General features: G+C 58.3%; 1 protein-coding gene across 2 annotated transcripts in view; it reads right to left on the minus strand.

Annotated features, from left to right (window-relative positions):
- The window catches only part of CAMTA1 (calmodulin binding transcription activator 1), a 913,233-nt gene that overhangs the window by 107,919 nt on the left and 790,597 nt on the right, over positions 1–14,717 (minus strand). For both annotated transcript variants that reach the window (XM_055083802.1, XM_028487894.2), the window contains one exon: positions 10,089–10,242. In XM_055083802.1, coding sequence (XP_054939777.1) covers positions 10,089–10,242 — 154 coding nt within the window. The remainder of the gene's footprint in view (positions 1–10,088; positions 10,243–14,717) is intronic.

A 14,717-nucleotide genomic window follows, 5' to 3' on the forward strand; every position in this document is an offset into this window, starting at 1 on the left:
CGCGGACCGGGACACGAACCCGTGTCCCCTGCATCGGCAGGCGGACTCTCAACCGCTGCGCCACCAGGGAAGCCCCCCGCTTTTCCATCTTTTACCAGGAGGCATCGGCTTCGTTCCGACAGTGAACAAGCCCAGGGAAAGGCAGAGGGTCTGAGGACTTCTTCCAGGTGGGAGGGACCTCGGAGGTGAGGAGCTGGGAGAAGAGCTTCCCAATTGGGAGCTGATTTGGGCCGTTTAGGCCGCACCAGCAGGAAATTCAGGCCACGTGGGGATGGAGCTCCCCGTACCTCTGCACTTGACCTCCCAGGCAATCTCCTGGAAGCTCAGTGGCATAAAAAGTGGCCTTGGCTGAGTGTTTCTGCGCCGGCCCCGCTCACTGGGCCAAGGATGTGCCTTGTGGAGCGATCTGAGTCTCACAGAATCTCCTGATTTGCTGAGTGGCATTGTTACCGAGGCCGGGAATTCTTTGCCCTGTAGTGAGAGCGTGAGTGTGCTTGAAGTTCTCTGATCGTCTAGCAATGTTGGATGTTGGATGGAAGCCCAATTTGGCAGGGGGGGAGAAGCAGCTTTAGCCATTCTCCCACATCTGGGAACCACGTGGGCTCTGAATTCTCTTCTCTTTTGGGCTCGACTGCAGCCTCTTCTCCCAGGCTCTGCCCAGGGGCAGAGGTGGCAGGAGTGACCACTTGTCCGCCAGCCCCTCCGGGCCACTAGCAGCAGGGGCAGGGGACCAGGTTTTTGGGTTCTGGAGGGTCTCCGTCTTGCTTCTGGGAGACCCTGGACTCCGATCCCTCCTCCGTGTGCCCGGAGGTGGTGCCTGCAGAGAGGCAGGTCGCCCTAGAAAGGGTTAGCTGTCTCTCGGCTCCTACCAGAACCTTCAATTTTCAAAGAGAAGCTGAAAATCTGGAGATTAAAATGTTGGCAACAAATTCTAAGTTTAACAAAATCACCCCCCAGCATGAGCAGGGCTGTGTCAGCTCTGGGAGGCCGTCAGGCACAACCTCCCCCCCAGCACGGAGGGGGCCCCCATCAAAGCTCCTGGAATTAGTGGATGGCAGAGCCGGAGCAGGGGAATTCTGTAACAGCAGGGGGTGCACGGCGCCCAGGTGGCCCTGAGGGGGCAAGTAGCCAGGGAGCGACAGGAAATCAAAATCAGTATTTCTCTTTTAGCTCTCTGATTTGGGGGACAAACCAGCTAAATAAAATTTAGCCCAAGGGAGAAAGGCACATTTGCAAAACAAGTCTGGATCCTCCCAGCAGAGCAGGAAAAGGAAGTAATCCCTATTTAAAACCAGCCTATCCTACTAAGTGAAGTAAGCCAGGCAGAGAAGGACAAATATGGTATGATATCGCATATATGTGGAATCTCAAAAAAAAAAAAAAAAAGGAACAAATGAACTTATTTACAAAACAGAAAGAGACTCACAGACATAGAAAACAAACTCCTGGTAACCAAAGGGGAAAGTGGGGGGAGGGATAAATTAGGAGTTTGGGATTAACATATACACACGACTACATATAAAATAGATCACCAACTAGGACCTACTGCATAGCACAGGGAACTCTACTCAATATTTTGTAGTAACCTATAAGGGAAAAGAGTCTGACAAAAAGAATAGATATGTATATATGTATACATTTGAACCCCTGTGCCGTATACCTAAAACTAACACAACATTGTAAAGCAACTATACTTCAATTACAGAAAAAAAATCAGCCTTGCCTCTTCCTGCCTCTCCACTGCCTGCTCTCCCCTGTGCCAGGCTGGGAGGTGCCCGGGAGGCGTCCTAGAGAGAGTGGGAGATGTAAGGAGACCCACCTTGCCTGCTCTGCATCTCTGCAGCTCCTAACCAAAGAGACAAGCAAGACGGACAGGGAAATCCTCCCCAGGCCCTTGTGTACTGAACCGCCTCCCTCCGTGACTCCAAATCCAGCTGACACAGGCAGAAGGCGGGCAGAACCTCTGGGCCTCCCAGGCTTCATCCACGGATTAACGCCTGTGCACTGAGGGAAAGAGCTGCGGGCCCGGGCCCTGGGCCCACCACGGGGATGCAGATGTGCCTCCCTTTATGGGGCTCCAGGGTTTCTCATGACTTCAAGTCAGTAAGTGTCTGGCAAGACCCCATTATGTGCCTGACGCTAACATCTAACTTTCAACCCAAGGGAACTTCTAGGGTTGGTACCATGTCTTGATCCAGAGTCTATGGAAAGACTTCACGGGGTCCTGAAACACCCAGAAGTGATACACCCTACTCTTTGCACAAGTTCAAGATCGGCATTGCCTCCGGTGCCAGACTCACTTCCACACGGATCTGAGAAGCAGCTGATGCCCAAAGAGGCCTGTGGCCCCCAAAAGGGGCCGACCCTGATCTCTGCAACAGGGCTCCTTGGCTGGCTTCTCGCTGGAAACTGCATTAGGCTAGGATCTCTCAAAAAGCAGGAGAATCTTGCTTGTTAAAAAATTCAGATTCCTGGGACGTCCCTGGCAGCCTAGTGGTTAGGAGTCCGCGCTTTCACTGCCCTGGCCCGGGTTCAGTCCCTGGTCAGGGAACTGAGACCCCCGCAAGCTTCATGGCAAAAAAAAAAAAAAAAAAAAAAAAAATCAGATTCCTAAAGCCCTGCCTTTTATCAACCTGCCCCGGAGGTTCTGATATGGGCCACTGCTCCCGGCACTGAGCCCATGTCTGTGCCCAGGCTCTGCAGGCCTTGAAGGACTGGCGGGGGGCGGGTGGGTAGCGAGAGGTGGGGGAACCACGGCTGCTCTGGCTTCCCTGAGCCCCCGTGGTGGGCGGCCTGGAGGTGCACACGCTCAGCCCTGACTCCCGGTCTCTCACTCCTACCCTGAGTCTAACTCCAGAGATGGGAACACTGGAAAAGGCTGCTAATTGAATATTTCTGGCCAAAGAAACCTTCCAGCCCTGGGTGACAACAGCTTCCCCTTTCCCTGGACTGATCTACCCCCCACCTTTCCCTCCCAACTCACGGTGCCCCCGCGTGCAGCTCCTTGGGGACAGCACCTATGCCACTTGCTTTGCAAGTGCCCCTCCATCACCCAGACTGAGACTTGAAGCACGCGTTCCTGGTCACGGGCGAAGCCGCCAGCCCCTCCACCTGCAACCGGCCAGGCGATGCCTGATCAGGATAGACCGCGTGGGAGAGGGGGCTCCCTAGGGCCCCCTTCTGTCTGTTCCAGCCCCCCCATCCCCCTCCCCGATCCAGAATCACGGAGCAGGTTCCCGGCACCGGGTCCACGGGCAGGGGTGGGTCGTGCCCCCTGCCTGCCTGCTCCCATCCCAGCCTGGGGGGTGGGACGCCTCCGGAGAGGTCACGTCTCTGAGCCGCTCTGCTGCTGCAGGCCACCAGGTGGCGCTAGTCGACCAGGAACCGGTTTGGTGTGGGCCCCCAGAAAGGCAAGCCTTTGTTGATTTTACTTCTTGATGTTCTATAATCACCAGGATGACAATCTAAGCAAAAAGGCAAAACAAATAAACACCGCCCCTCTTACTGGGTCTTTGGTCTTTGTCTGGAAAATGATGAAAAAACAACAGGCGCCTTGACATACAACCTGAGGCTTGGGTGTGGCAACAGTGAGGTCAGCCGGGCAGGCGGAGGAAGGGCTGGGGGCTCTGCAGACGGAGGGACCTCACTGTTGGCTTAACCTGCGGGGCGAGTAGCTCCTGGAAGACGCCTCTGAGAACCAGCCTGTTCCTTTTGGTCTCCACCGCAGCAGCCACGTCTCGGCATGGGGGTTCCTGTCTCCAGCCACCCTGCCTTTGCCGGATCCCTGTGGCTTGCTGTCCCGGCCTCACCGAGGCACAGAGGCTGTGCTCCTGCGGAGGGCGCACGGGGAGGGGCTGACACCCTGGCTTCTGGGACACCTACAGGCTGCAGGAGCCCAGGGACCAAGGGGACTGGGAGAACTGAGGATTTCGGGGAGCTGGGGGGGCACACTTGAGCCCCACACTCAACTTGGGCTCCACCCACCATCAACATGGTCTTCACCTTGTACTTGACTTGGTCTTTGCACACCTCACTCGACATGGCCTCCCTCCCCACACTGAACATGGATGGCCTCCACCCTCACTACCAACAAGGCCTCCACCCCTCTCCACACACAGCATGGCCTCCATCCCGCCTACCAACATGGACTTTATCACTTCATTCTTGACGTAACTTCCTGCCTCTCACTCAGCACGGCTTCCTCAGTATGGCCTCCACTCCCGTATACGCAACGTGACTTCCGCCTCCTCCCCGTCACCGTGACCTCTACCACCTCATACTCAGCCTGGCCTCTACCCCCGCCCTGAGCACGGCTCCGCGCCTTTGTGCGCCCATGACATCTACGCCCCTCCCTCCATGCGATTTCCATCACTTCGCACTCAGTGCGCCCTTTAAGCCTCAAACGTGAGGCTCACTGCAGTCACCTCAGCGCCACACCTGTGTGTGCCCCGCCTGCCCCTTCCTTCGTGCTGCTCACCCAGCCTCCCTGCCTCCCGTCTGTCCCGCACGTTCCTCCAGGCCAGGGGGACAGGGAGCCTGGATCTCCTGAATGTCTGGGCGCTTGAAGGCAGAGCCATGTATTCTGCTCTCAGGCCGTCTGCTTCGGGCCCCTCAGCCGGTCTGGCCTCTTGGGTTTGTCTTCCTGAGGGCAGGGCCTGGGCTTTTCCCCACCTGGCAGCCTCCGCAGGGCTGGCACTGGGCTGAGCTCAGGGCAGAGGTTCTAGAAGCCTGTTCTGGTTCGGTGTTGGTGGCGCAGGGGTGTCCGAGGGACCGTCCAGCTGGTCTTTGCCCTCAGCACAGGGCTTGGTAGGGGCTGAGCGCTCAAACTCAAGGGAGAGGACCGGCCTTCTGGCTCCGATGCAGCCCCCACGCCTACATACTGTGTGTCCACGATGTCGTTTGACAGTCTCGGGGTCGCAGGGAAGGGCCCACGATCACTCCCGCCCTGAAGGAGGACGGTGCTGCTCAGAGAGCTGGGGTGACCTGTGCTAGGCCGCTTGCTGGTCAGAGGAGGAGCTGGGACCCCCCTCCCCGCTCCCAGGTCTGTCCATCTACCCATCGCCCCGTCCTCACTGCCGCTTCACCCACTTTCAGGGGGAGGGTCAGGCACTTGCTCTGGCCCAGGCAGTGCCGGTGTCCCCTCCTGAGCCGGGTGGGGGACGGTGGTGGTGTGTTGAAGGGCTCTTGGAGAGAGCCTTGGGGCTGGAGGGGCTAGAAAACTGAGCGCTGCCCCGCTGACTCACACGTGCGTCCCCGCGCCTGTCCCCGTGGGTGGCGGGCCGTGTGTGCATGTGTGCACTGATGTGTGCACGGACATCGGCACGGGCGCTGCCCAGCCAGCTCTCCTGCTTTGCCCACCCAGTGCCACTGAGGCCCCGGGACCCCTGAGCAATGACAGAGGGGCTCCAGGAAGGCAGCGAGAGCAGAGCCAAGCCCAGAGGTAGCCGGTGGAGCCGCCAGTGGCCTCTGGGCCCAGGGAGGCCTGCGGGGGGGGCCCAGGCCTTGCTGGGCGATGCAGGGCCACCTGGCCAGCTAGGGCGCTCCAAGCAGAGCCCCAGGGAGAGGGGGACAGCTGGGGAAGGGCTGAGAACACAGCTTAAATCTCACGCCCTCATCCCTCACTCTGGAGGGAAAAACCTCACCACCTGCTAGCTGGGAAGCGGCTGGCATCCCGTCCCCTCGTGGGCTGCCAAGGAATGGGGCAGGGCAGAAAGCCGCGGCGCTCAGAGTTGAGGGTCCACTCCGAGGGAGCTGGCTCCATCTGGCTCCCTGAGGGCGGAGGGTTCGGGCCACCGTGGCTCGGGGCTGCCGAGGATCACTGAGCACGTTTCCCGCCAGGCTGGCGGGACCGAGGCACAGAGCTTGTCTTGCCCATCACGCTTCCTACTCAAGGTTGACCCGGGAGGAGCGGATCCCACCTGCCCAGCCCCCGCTCGCACTATGGCCGTTCGCCGGGTCCAAAGCGGGTGGTCTCTCAGACCGGCTGCGCTGGAACATACCCTGGAGTTTCCAGGATGAGACGTGCTGACCTTTAGATCATGTTCACTTGAGTTCTATAAACTCCAACCCTCAGACGGACGGGACCCGGGGCAATCATCCTCAGGCCTTGAGCCGAGCTGAGCTGAGCAATTCTCAGCTGAGGCCTTACAGGAGGCACCCTAGGCTGCACTTGGCTCTACTCAGCCCTGAAGGACTCACATGCAGAACGCCGTTCCCCAAAGGAAGTTAGGATGGTAGTGCTTAGAAAAGACTATACTTCCCAGACTCCCTTGCCAACGAGCGGTGACCCTGTGACCAAATTCTAGCCAATGATATATGAGTGGAAGTGTTGTGTGCCACTTCTGGTCCCCGTCCTTAAAGGGATGAAGTTTGCCCTCCACCTTCTCTTCTTCCCTTCCCTCTGGTTGGAATGCAGTTATGATGGCAGGTGCTGGAGCAGCCATCTTGGACCACATAAAGAGGGCAACGCCCTAGGGATGGCAGATCAACCAGCTGGAAGGAGCCTGCGTGGCTGATCTGATCCCTGACACTGTGAGGCTGCCCTTTCCACCCTGAATTTCTCTGTGAAAGAGAAATAAGCTTTAAGCCACTATTCTTTTTGTCTTTGTCACAGCGGCAGGACCCGTATTCTAAATACCACAGAATGGACTGCAAAAGACGGGAAGCATTGTTGGAAATATACCGGGAATTCCTATCAGATATCTTAATTCTTTCTCCCTTGTCTTTGTTTTTTGTGTTTTGTTTTTTTTAGTCTGGAGGAGGCATCCCTCAGTTTGCAGGTTGAAGGGAAGCCCCCATAGGACTAAAGGGCACCCCTGCAAGAATCAAGGTGGGGTTCTTGGAATCAGTCTGGCTCAGAAGTTGGGGTCTGTGGGATCTCCCCACCCCATCGTCAACAGGTGAGGCGAAGGCTGAGAAGCAGAGTCTCACTTCACCACGGATGAGCACAACATTTTGATTAAACCACTGACAACTCTGCTGCAGGGCAGAGAAATTTGGAAACATCAGGAAGTCAACCTGTGAAGTCTTTGAAGGAATGTGATTTATGTGAAAATGTGATGAAACTAATGTGTTTGGCTCCAGCGCTGGGGTGGCGCGCCTGATTGTGGAACCCAATCTGACGCCTTCCTGGCTCCCAGCATACCTCTGCTTTCCCCGAACACGGGTAGCTGGTGCCCTGTGTGTGTTCCAAACCCAATCGGCATCTAAAGCTTTTATTGGAGCCGTATTTCCCGGGCTGTGTTTCCGGGCTGTTCATGTCTAACCAGAGCTACAGACACACACACACACACACACACACACACACACACACACACACACGCACACCCTGAGTGACTGCACCACGCTGCTCTCGTGTCTGGACACCAGACACCCAAGTGTGATTAGCTTTATGGGGTGTTTGCTGTAGTTTTACATAATTTCCTTGGTGCACTGCATTCACGGTTCCCTCCAGTTAAGCATCAGAGGAGGACCGGGGTCTGGTTTCCAGCCCCTGCGGTTCACGGCTTCATCCCCTTTGCCTGCTGTGGGAGGTGGCATTCCTGTTGGACTCAGGCAGGCTCCTGTGTGGGAGGAGGCCTTTTCCCAGGCGGGGCCGCTTCTGAGGATGGGGGCTGTTGTGAGGGGGTGGAGGCGATGAGGGGAGAAAAAGGAAGCAGCTCAGATAAAAGAATGGGAGGGCAAGGGACCACAGGGTGGCTTACAAGAAAACGGCCATCGGTGTGTGTTGAGAGGTGTTAGGAGGGTCCAGGCCAGAACCTCTGCCTGGGGTGGCCACCTTGAAAGGTATCTCTTCCCTCGGGAACATCCCCTTGGCTAATCTCTGGCTAACTCGGTCTCTGGAACCTCCCAGGACATGGGATGAAACAGTGGCTTCAGCGCCTCGGACCCGGGTCTGCAGAGGCCCAGGAGCCAAGCTGGGCCCCTCGGAGGTGGCCGGATGCTGCTGGTCTTGGTACGGAGACCGCTGGATTCTTTCTCTCACTTTCCAGAAAGGGAACTAGGGTTCCGAGAGGGTGAGTGATTGGCCTGAGGTCACACAGCGAAGCAGTCACAGAGCCAGGTGCGTACCTGCAGCTCCTGGCTGCCCGGACTCGACTGGCCTGGCAGGGTGGTGCCAGTGCCAGAGGTTATATCAGAGCCATTGCTCCACCCAGCCAAGGCTCTGCCAAGAGGAAGTGTGGGCAGCTCTGGGGGAGGAAACCCAAGGTCAAGTACAAGCCCTGCACATTTAGACACCACGGAATGGAAGGCATGGGTGGGCGGGGCGCAGAGCAGACCCAGCACCACTGCCCTGCTCCCCAGCCCCGGGGCTGGCCTTGGAGGGGTGCCACTGGGCAGCTCTGGCTCTCAGGGCCTGGACACCGGGGGGCCTCTGTCAGGCGCTCAGGCCCCTGCGGAGAGTGGATCAAGCTGGGCCCGGCCACGCTTAGCCAGCCCCCTCACAGATATTTACAGAGAGCCTTCCATGTGCCAGCGCGGAGCGGGGTCCTGAGGAGCGGCAGGTAGGAAAGGTTCACGGGAATTAGCTGGGATGTTTCCCAAGTTTCTGGGTCCTCCGCAGAGCTCTGAAGAGGCTTGCGTGTCCCCCTCTGGTTAAGGAGGCTGACTTCATTCTGATGTCTCCCTGGGGGTCTCGGTGGTGGAGTCCCGGTTGGGTGGTCTGGGAGGGCCGGTGGAAGAGGCACTCTTTGGGCTAAGGGCGGAAGGATGAGGTGGGGTAGCAGGTGGGGGGGCGGGGGGACAGCCAGGCAAGGGGAGGAGAGACGGCCGCTCTGGTGGAGGGACCACCCGTCAGGAAGCCCCAGGAGGGCAGGGGCAGCGGCGCGGGGTCCGCAGGTGGCTAAGCTGCGGGCGCACCCCGCAGCTCAAGCTCCGTCCTGAGGGCAACAGGTGGCTTCAACAGGGCGGCTCTGGTCAGAGCTGAAGTTGAGGGGGGTTCCACCGGGCACAGCCTGAGCCTGGAAGGCCCTGGGCCTCCTGGCTTTAGTTCCTGGTGGCGGCAGCAAGGCCAAGCTGGCCGGAACCTCCCCATGGGTACACGGCTCAGGAGGACAGCATGGGGGTGGACCTCAGCCTTGGGGTCCAGTCCCCGGGCGGGCTGGACCATCAGCCTATTGGGGGTCCACTTCCCTACTCAGAACCCTGTCCCTCCTGACCCCATCCCCAGCCTTGTGGCTGGTGGGGGGATCCTCCAGCCTGAGCACTGAAGGCTTCTCAGGATGAGCTGGTCACCCAGGTGCCACGTGGCCTCAGCATGGACACTCAGTGACCGGACACCCACTGCGCCCAGGAAAGGACATTTCAGCTGCTCCCTGGGCGTGTTTCCTCCCTGCAGCCCGACTTCCAAGGGGGCCACAGGTTCTGACGGCCCCGTTGACCTGCTCCCTGAGGTCCAGTATGATGACAGGTCTTTGCCCTGAGCCTCAGAGATCAGTGTTCCGGAACCCAGGGCCCTGTGCACTGGACGGCTTTCCCCGGGTCTGTTCTCCCTGAGCCCTCCGTCCAGGCAGCAGGAGAGGCCACGAGAGCGCCCGGCGGCTGCCCGTGGAAACCAGGCACCGGCCATGTCGCGTCTTTCCGGATGTACTCGGTGTTTTGCATTCAGAGATCTGCCCCTGACAGATGCCCCCGACAGCATCGCTTTGATGACAAAATGAAATCCAGCTCAGTTCCCATTATTCGTGTACTTCCCTGTCTGGGAGCCAAGGGTGCCCCGTGTCCAGGAGCAGATGGGCCAAGGGCAGGAGCCTGGCCAGCCTGGCCGCGGGCCTCAGGCCTCTCCCTCCGCAGACTGCCACCGCGCTCCTGTCTGTGGCCTGCGAGGCAGAGGTCCCGGGCGCTCTCCACTCTGTTCCTTGCTCACGGGTTCCTTGCTCTGGGACCCCCTTCTCTCATCTGTAACATGGGCTGACATCTGGGTCCTGGCTGTCGCATAGGGAGCCCCCGAGGACCGGGTGGAATTGGGCAGGGTCCTTGTAAAAGCTAAGTTCACTGTCATCCACGCAGAATGGGGCTCCCACCCCCAGATCCCTAGGCCGCAGAGGACCTCTGGCCCTGCCTGGGTGACCCCGGCCGCGCCTACTCACACATGGGCTTCAGCTGCCCGATGAGCTCCTCCTTCGTCCATTTTGCCCACTCCTTCTTGTCGGTGTTGATGGAGCAGAGGATGGGGCCGCAGGGCTTACCGCAGTCCTCGATGGCCGGGACATTCAGGTAGTGCACCAGGACGATGTCGGGGTTCTGGGGGGAGAGCACAGACACGGGCAGCGTGAGGGTGGTACGGAGCCCGCCCAAGGTCACCTCAGCAGGTACAGACAGGCCGAGCAGCTCCACGCCGGGCTTTCTCAACCTGGGCACCACTCACCCTTGGAACCAGATCACTGTCTGCGGTGGGGGACCAGCCAGCAGCAGCCCGGGCCTCTGGTGAGATGCCATGAAACCCCGCCCCCTCCCCCAAATCTCTAGACATTGCCTGTTACCCCCTGGGGGACAAAACTGGCCCCAGTTGAGACCCACTGCTCTACATGTGGGCGGATTCACGTGTAACTAAGGACCACACACGAAGTTAAATGTATCTCTAGCCCCATGTCCCGGACCTACGCCCACAGCTGCCCCAGCAGCACCGGCCCCTGCTCCGCTCTTCACATGCACTTCCTTGCTGCAGGTCCCTGGACGTCCCTGACAGGTATCACCACCACCCTCTTCTTAAGGGGGAAACGGAGTTCCTAGAGTTTAAGGCACCCACATCTTTTTTTTTTTTTTTTGGCCACCCTGCGTGACATGTGGAACTTCCCTGACCAAGGATCGAACCCGTGCCCCCTGCAGTGGAAGCGCAGAGTCTTAACCACTGGACCACCGGGGAAGTCCAACGCACCCACTTCTAAGGGCTGGATGCCCCTCTGCCCCTCAGCCTGTGGTCTCCCTGCACAAGCATCTCTAAGCATGGCCCAGGAGCTTATGAATGGAAAGAACTCTCCCCGTGAAGATGGTGAAGGCACAGTTTTGTCCCCAAGTGGTTTTATTGAGATGGGGCAGCCTCCTGCCATCAGATCCAATTCAAGGTGACCTGCGTCACTCTCCACCCACCACCAGCTCTGATAGCAACACACCAAGGGGGCCTTTGTGGGGCAGCAGCTTCACTGCAAAGAGCACAGGCCCTTCCGTGGCTTTCCGTGGCTCCCCAGAGGGTGAGGCTGTTTATTGGGTCTTGTCAGGCCTGACAAAGTTGTTAAAAAAAAAAGCAGCCATGTCACTTTATAATGCATCTGAATAAACGCAGAAAAACCTCCTACCCCAATCAGAAAGTATTTCTTGAACCGTAAGGAAATGTGTAATAATATATCAAGGTGCTGCAGGGAACTCTGGAAAAGCCACTTGGAAGGTCCCATCCTGTGCTATTTGCCAGCTACGTCTCCTCGGTTTTTCCCTCTGGATACCCAACCCCGGTCCTGGGTGGGGACGAGGACCCCGGCACGGAGGAGCCTGGGTCTGCGGTCACCTTGCTGGATCTGATCAGAGCAAGAGTAATACGTGCATATGTGACTCAGTCAATGCCTTAATAAATAAAGACCCAAGACGACTCCATGACCGGTGCAGGAAAGTACACTGGTATAATTTTAAAAGATTTTCAATAAGGGTTGAAACGTAAGAGTTTTTTTTCTTGCCGACGCTCAGTTAACCAGGAAATTAAATCAACACGAACAGGAGCTTTCTCGTTAATGGCAGCTTTTCTGGATGGCGGTAATCATGCTCCTTAATAACAATGATAATCCCTGACATCGGCACGGCACTTTATTCTTCTCAAAGCACTTTCTAGCCATTAGCTCGCTGGGTGCCCATGCAAGCTGGGGACGCGGGCTAGGCTGGGCAGGGCGGGGCTGGTCAGGGCTGGTCAGGGCTGGTCAGGGCAGGGCAGGGCAGGGCGCTTTCTGTCTGCAACGAGGAGCCCGAAAGCCCAGTGAAGGTGTGCCTTGGCCAGAGCTGCGTGCCTGGCAATGGACAGAGCTGGGGCTGGAAGCCACAGTTCTGACTCTGCTTTCAGGTCGTGCCGAGACATCTGGTGGCCTCTTTTTGCCCGGGCTAACTGCCTCCCCATCTCATATTTAAATTCGTCCTTGCGATATGCCCAAGAGGCAGGTGGGCTGGGTAGATCTGCCATGCCCGTGGCCTGGATGGGGCAGCCCAGGAGAGGGGGAGCCACCCTCCCTGTGCCCCAGCCCCCTGTTCTTCCTACCGACCAGCACACTGGCCTCCCCGGCCTGGGAGCTCCTGCCTGAGTCTGTGTTTGGCCAGACGGCAGCGTCAGCCACTGTGCAAGACGGAGTAGGGATCAAAGGGATGCGGGGCCCGCAGGCCACTCAGGGCTTCCTCTGGTCACAGCCCCTGGAGCAGGAGGCCAGCCTTGCGGGAGGAAGCCAGGATGCCAGATGTCTGGGAAATGAAAGGCCCTTAGCTTCCTGCCCCACTGCCCCACTGAGCGCAGCCTGGGCGCCTGGAAAAGCTGTGGGAAGCCAGGGTAGTGGGAGGGCAGGCGGGGGCCTGGGAGGCGAAAGGCACAGAAACCATGCACCGAAACCCCCAGAACTTGCGCTCCTGCCCTACAGCACCCAGACTCTCCTATCTCAGGAAGTCCCATTCCTTCCTTCAGGGTCCAGCTGCATTTCTGCATAACCAGCCTCCACCTACTCTTTGAGGACAGGCACAGACTCGCTCGCCGCCTCTTCCTCCAGGAAGCCCTTCTGGATACCTCACCCTCTGTACCTCCACCACAGCAGGGTGGAGATTGGGTAGAGATTGTCTTAATAGTCTGTAAGCCTCCTTTATCTGCTCAGCCACAGGGACAATGCCCGGGAGCTATCACAGCATCTGGCAACACCTGCTGCTCATTTCTTGTTTGTAGAGTTGAATCAGGCTGACTTCGGATCTTCTGTCCTTACCCTTCCCAGACTTGTGCTCAGCTGACACCTGGTTTTAGTTTTCTGTGTCTTCGAAGGGCGGGGCAGCTTCTCTGAACACAGGGTGTTCGTAGGAAGCTAAGAGGCAAGGCTGGTTCTTAACCTTTTCTGGGTCTAAGGCCTCTGAGAATTTGATGAAGGCTGTGGCTTCTCCACTCCCAGCCCAGAACTCCCCAAGGCGCACCAACGCTGCGTTTCAGGAGCGCACAGACCCGGTGGTCCGTGGACCCCACGTCTGTAGCCAGGGACTTAGGGATTCAAGATCCACGGTGGCCCCTTTCAACTCAGGGAATACGCCCAACATGTACATCCCCTTCCCGGGAGCCTCCATCCTGGGCCTTGTGCCTTGATACAATTAGGAGAAAGCCCCAGTCCCTGATGGGATCAAGGAGGCTGGGTCTGGGATTCGGAAATGCAGAAGCAGCCTGCGTCACGCTTTATATTTTTAACACAAATTCCATCCCAGGGCCTGGAGTTCCTGAGGCCTAAACTCCTGAGTTGAATTTTAAATAACGGCTTCCTGGCTTGGGGCTGGTTTTCAGACACAGAGTGATTGAGGTATTTTTGGAAATTGGGGGCACACATCACTTCTTGGCAACGTTGTGATTTTATTCACTAGTTGTACATTTTATTGGGTGTTGCTGGCAGAAAAATATATTAGGCGTAGAGTCCCAATGTTTCAGTTTCATGGGGGGCTCATAACATTGTCAGATCCTCAGGGAGTGCGGAGCTGCCGGCAGGGAGGGGCAGGCTGGCTCCAGGAGACACGAGGACACCCCCCCACCAGACCCACCCAGACTCTCGGCTCTGGAGGGCTGTGGAGCCAGCCTGCCTTCGCCCTCCGCCCCGGGCTGACATCCTCTAATGGCTCCCTGGGGTTTACCACCCAGGTCAGACTTTGCAGGTCGTAGGTCTCATCCAGAGGCTCCTCCCCGGGCTACGGGATGTCCATGAAGATGCAAGAGGCCGTCCCCGTGAGGAGAGGGTGGCCTTGGAAATGACCCCCCCGCCAAATGTCCAGGAGGCCTGTCCCGTGTTAGAGGCCTGGGGGAGCCCGGTAGGGTGGCTGTGGAGGGGAAGCTGTGGATAAGTGAACGTCTCAGAGAACTTCCATAACTTTCTGGAAAGAGCCACGGACTAGGAGACCCCCTCCCTCCCTTTTGGTGCCTCAAGCTCTTCACCTGTAAAAGGACACAGCCTGCCCCCCTCCCCTGCCGGCCATCAGGCTGCAGCAGGGGCCACGATGGGGCCTTGGCGAGGTGCGAAGTCCCATCCGTACAGGGTCCCGGTGTTCTAACTACTGGGTGTCACCAAACCCCGAAACAAATAAAACCCTGGTGTTTTTCCGGAGAGCAGGACCGGAGGCAGCTCCTAGCAGGCGGGCTACCCGCTTACAGCTCGCACTTTCTTGCTGACAGACCGTCTGCCCCGACGTGCCTCTTACTGCCGTGACGCCCCTTCCTCTCCCGGCCTCGCGGCTGGGCCTTCGCAGCGCCCTCCGCCAGCTTCACGGCCTTCGCCCACCACGTTCCGAGGGCTCCTCGATTTCTCCCTCCGGCCCGCCTCCCGGCTCTGCTGCAAGCTCACCTGTCTCACTGCTCACTGACAGCTCCCGTTGGGACCTCAAAACGGCCCGGCTCACGTGGCCCAGCCTGACGGCCGCTCCCCACACCTGGCCCACCCCGGGCTTCACCCCACGACCAGTGGCGCCGCCTGCCCTCAGCGGCCCAGGTCAAAGCCCTTCTCCCCGCTTCCTCTCCC

This window comes from Physeter macrocephalus, chromosome 3 (assembly GCF_002837175.3).
Source record: "Physeter macrocephalus isolate SW-GA chromosome 3, ASM283717v5, whole genome shotgun sequence".
Classification (NCBI taxonomy): domain Eukaryota; kingdom Metazoa; phylum Chordata; class Mammalia; order Artiodactyla; family Physeteridae; genus Physeter; species Physeter macrocephalus.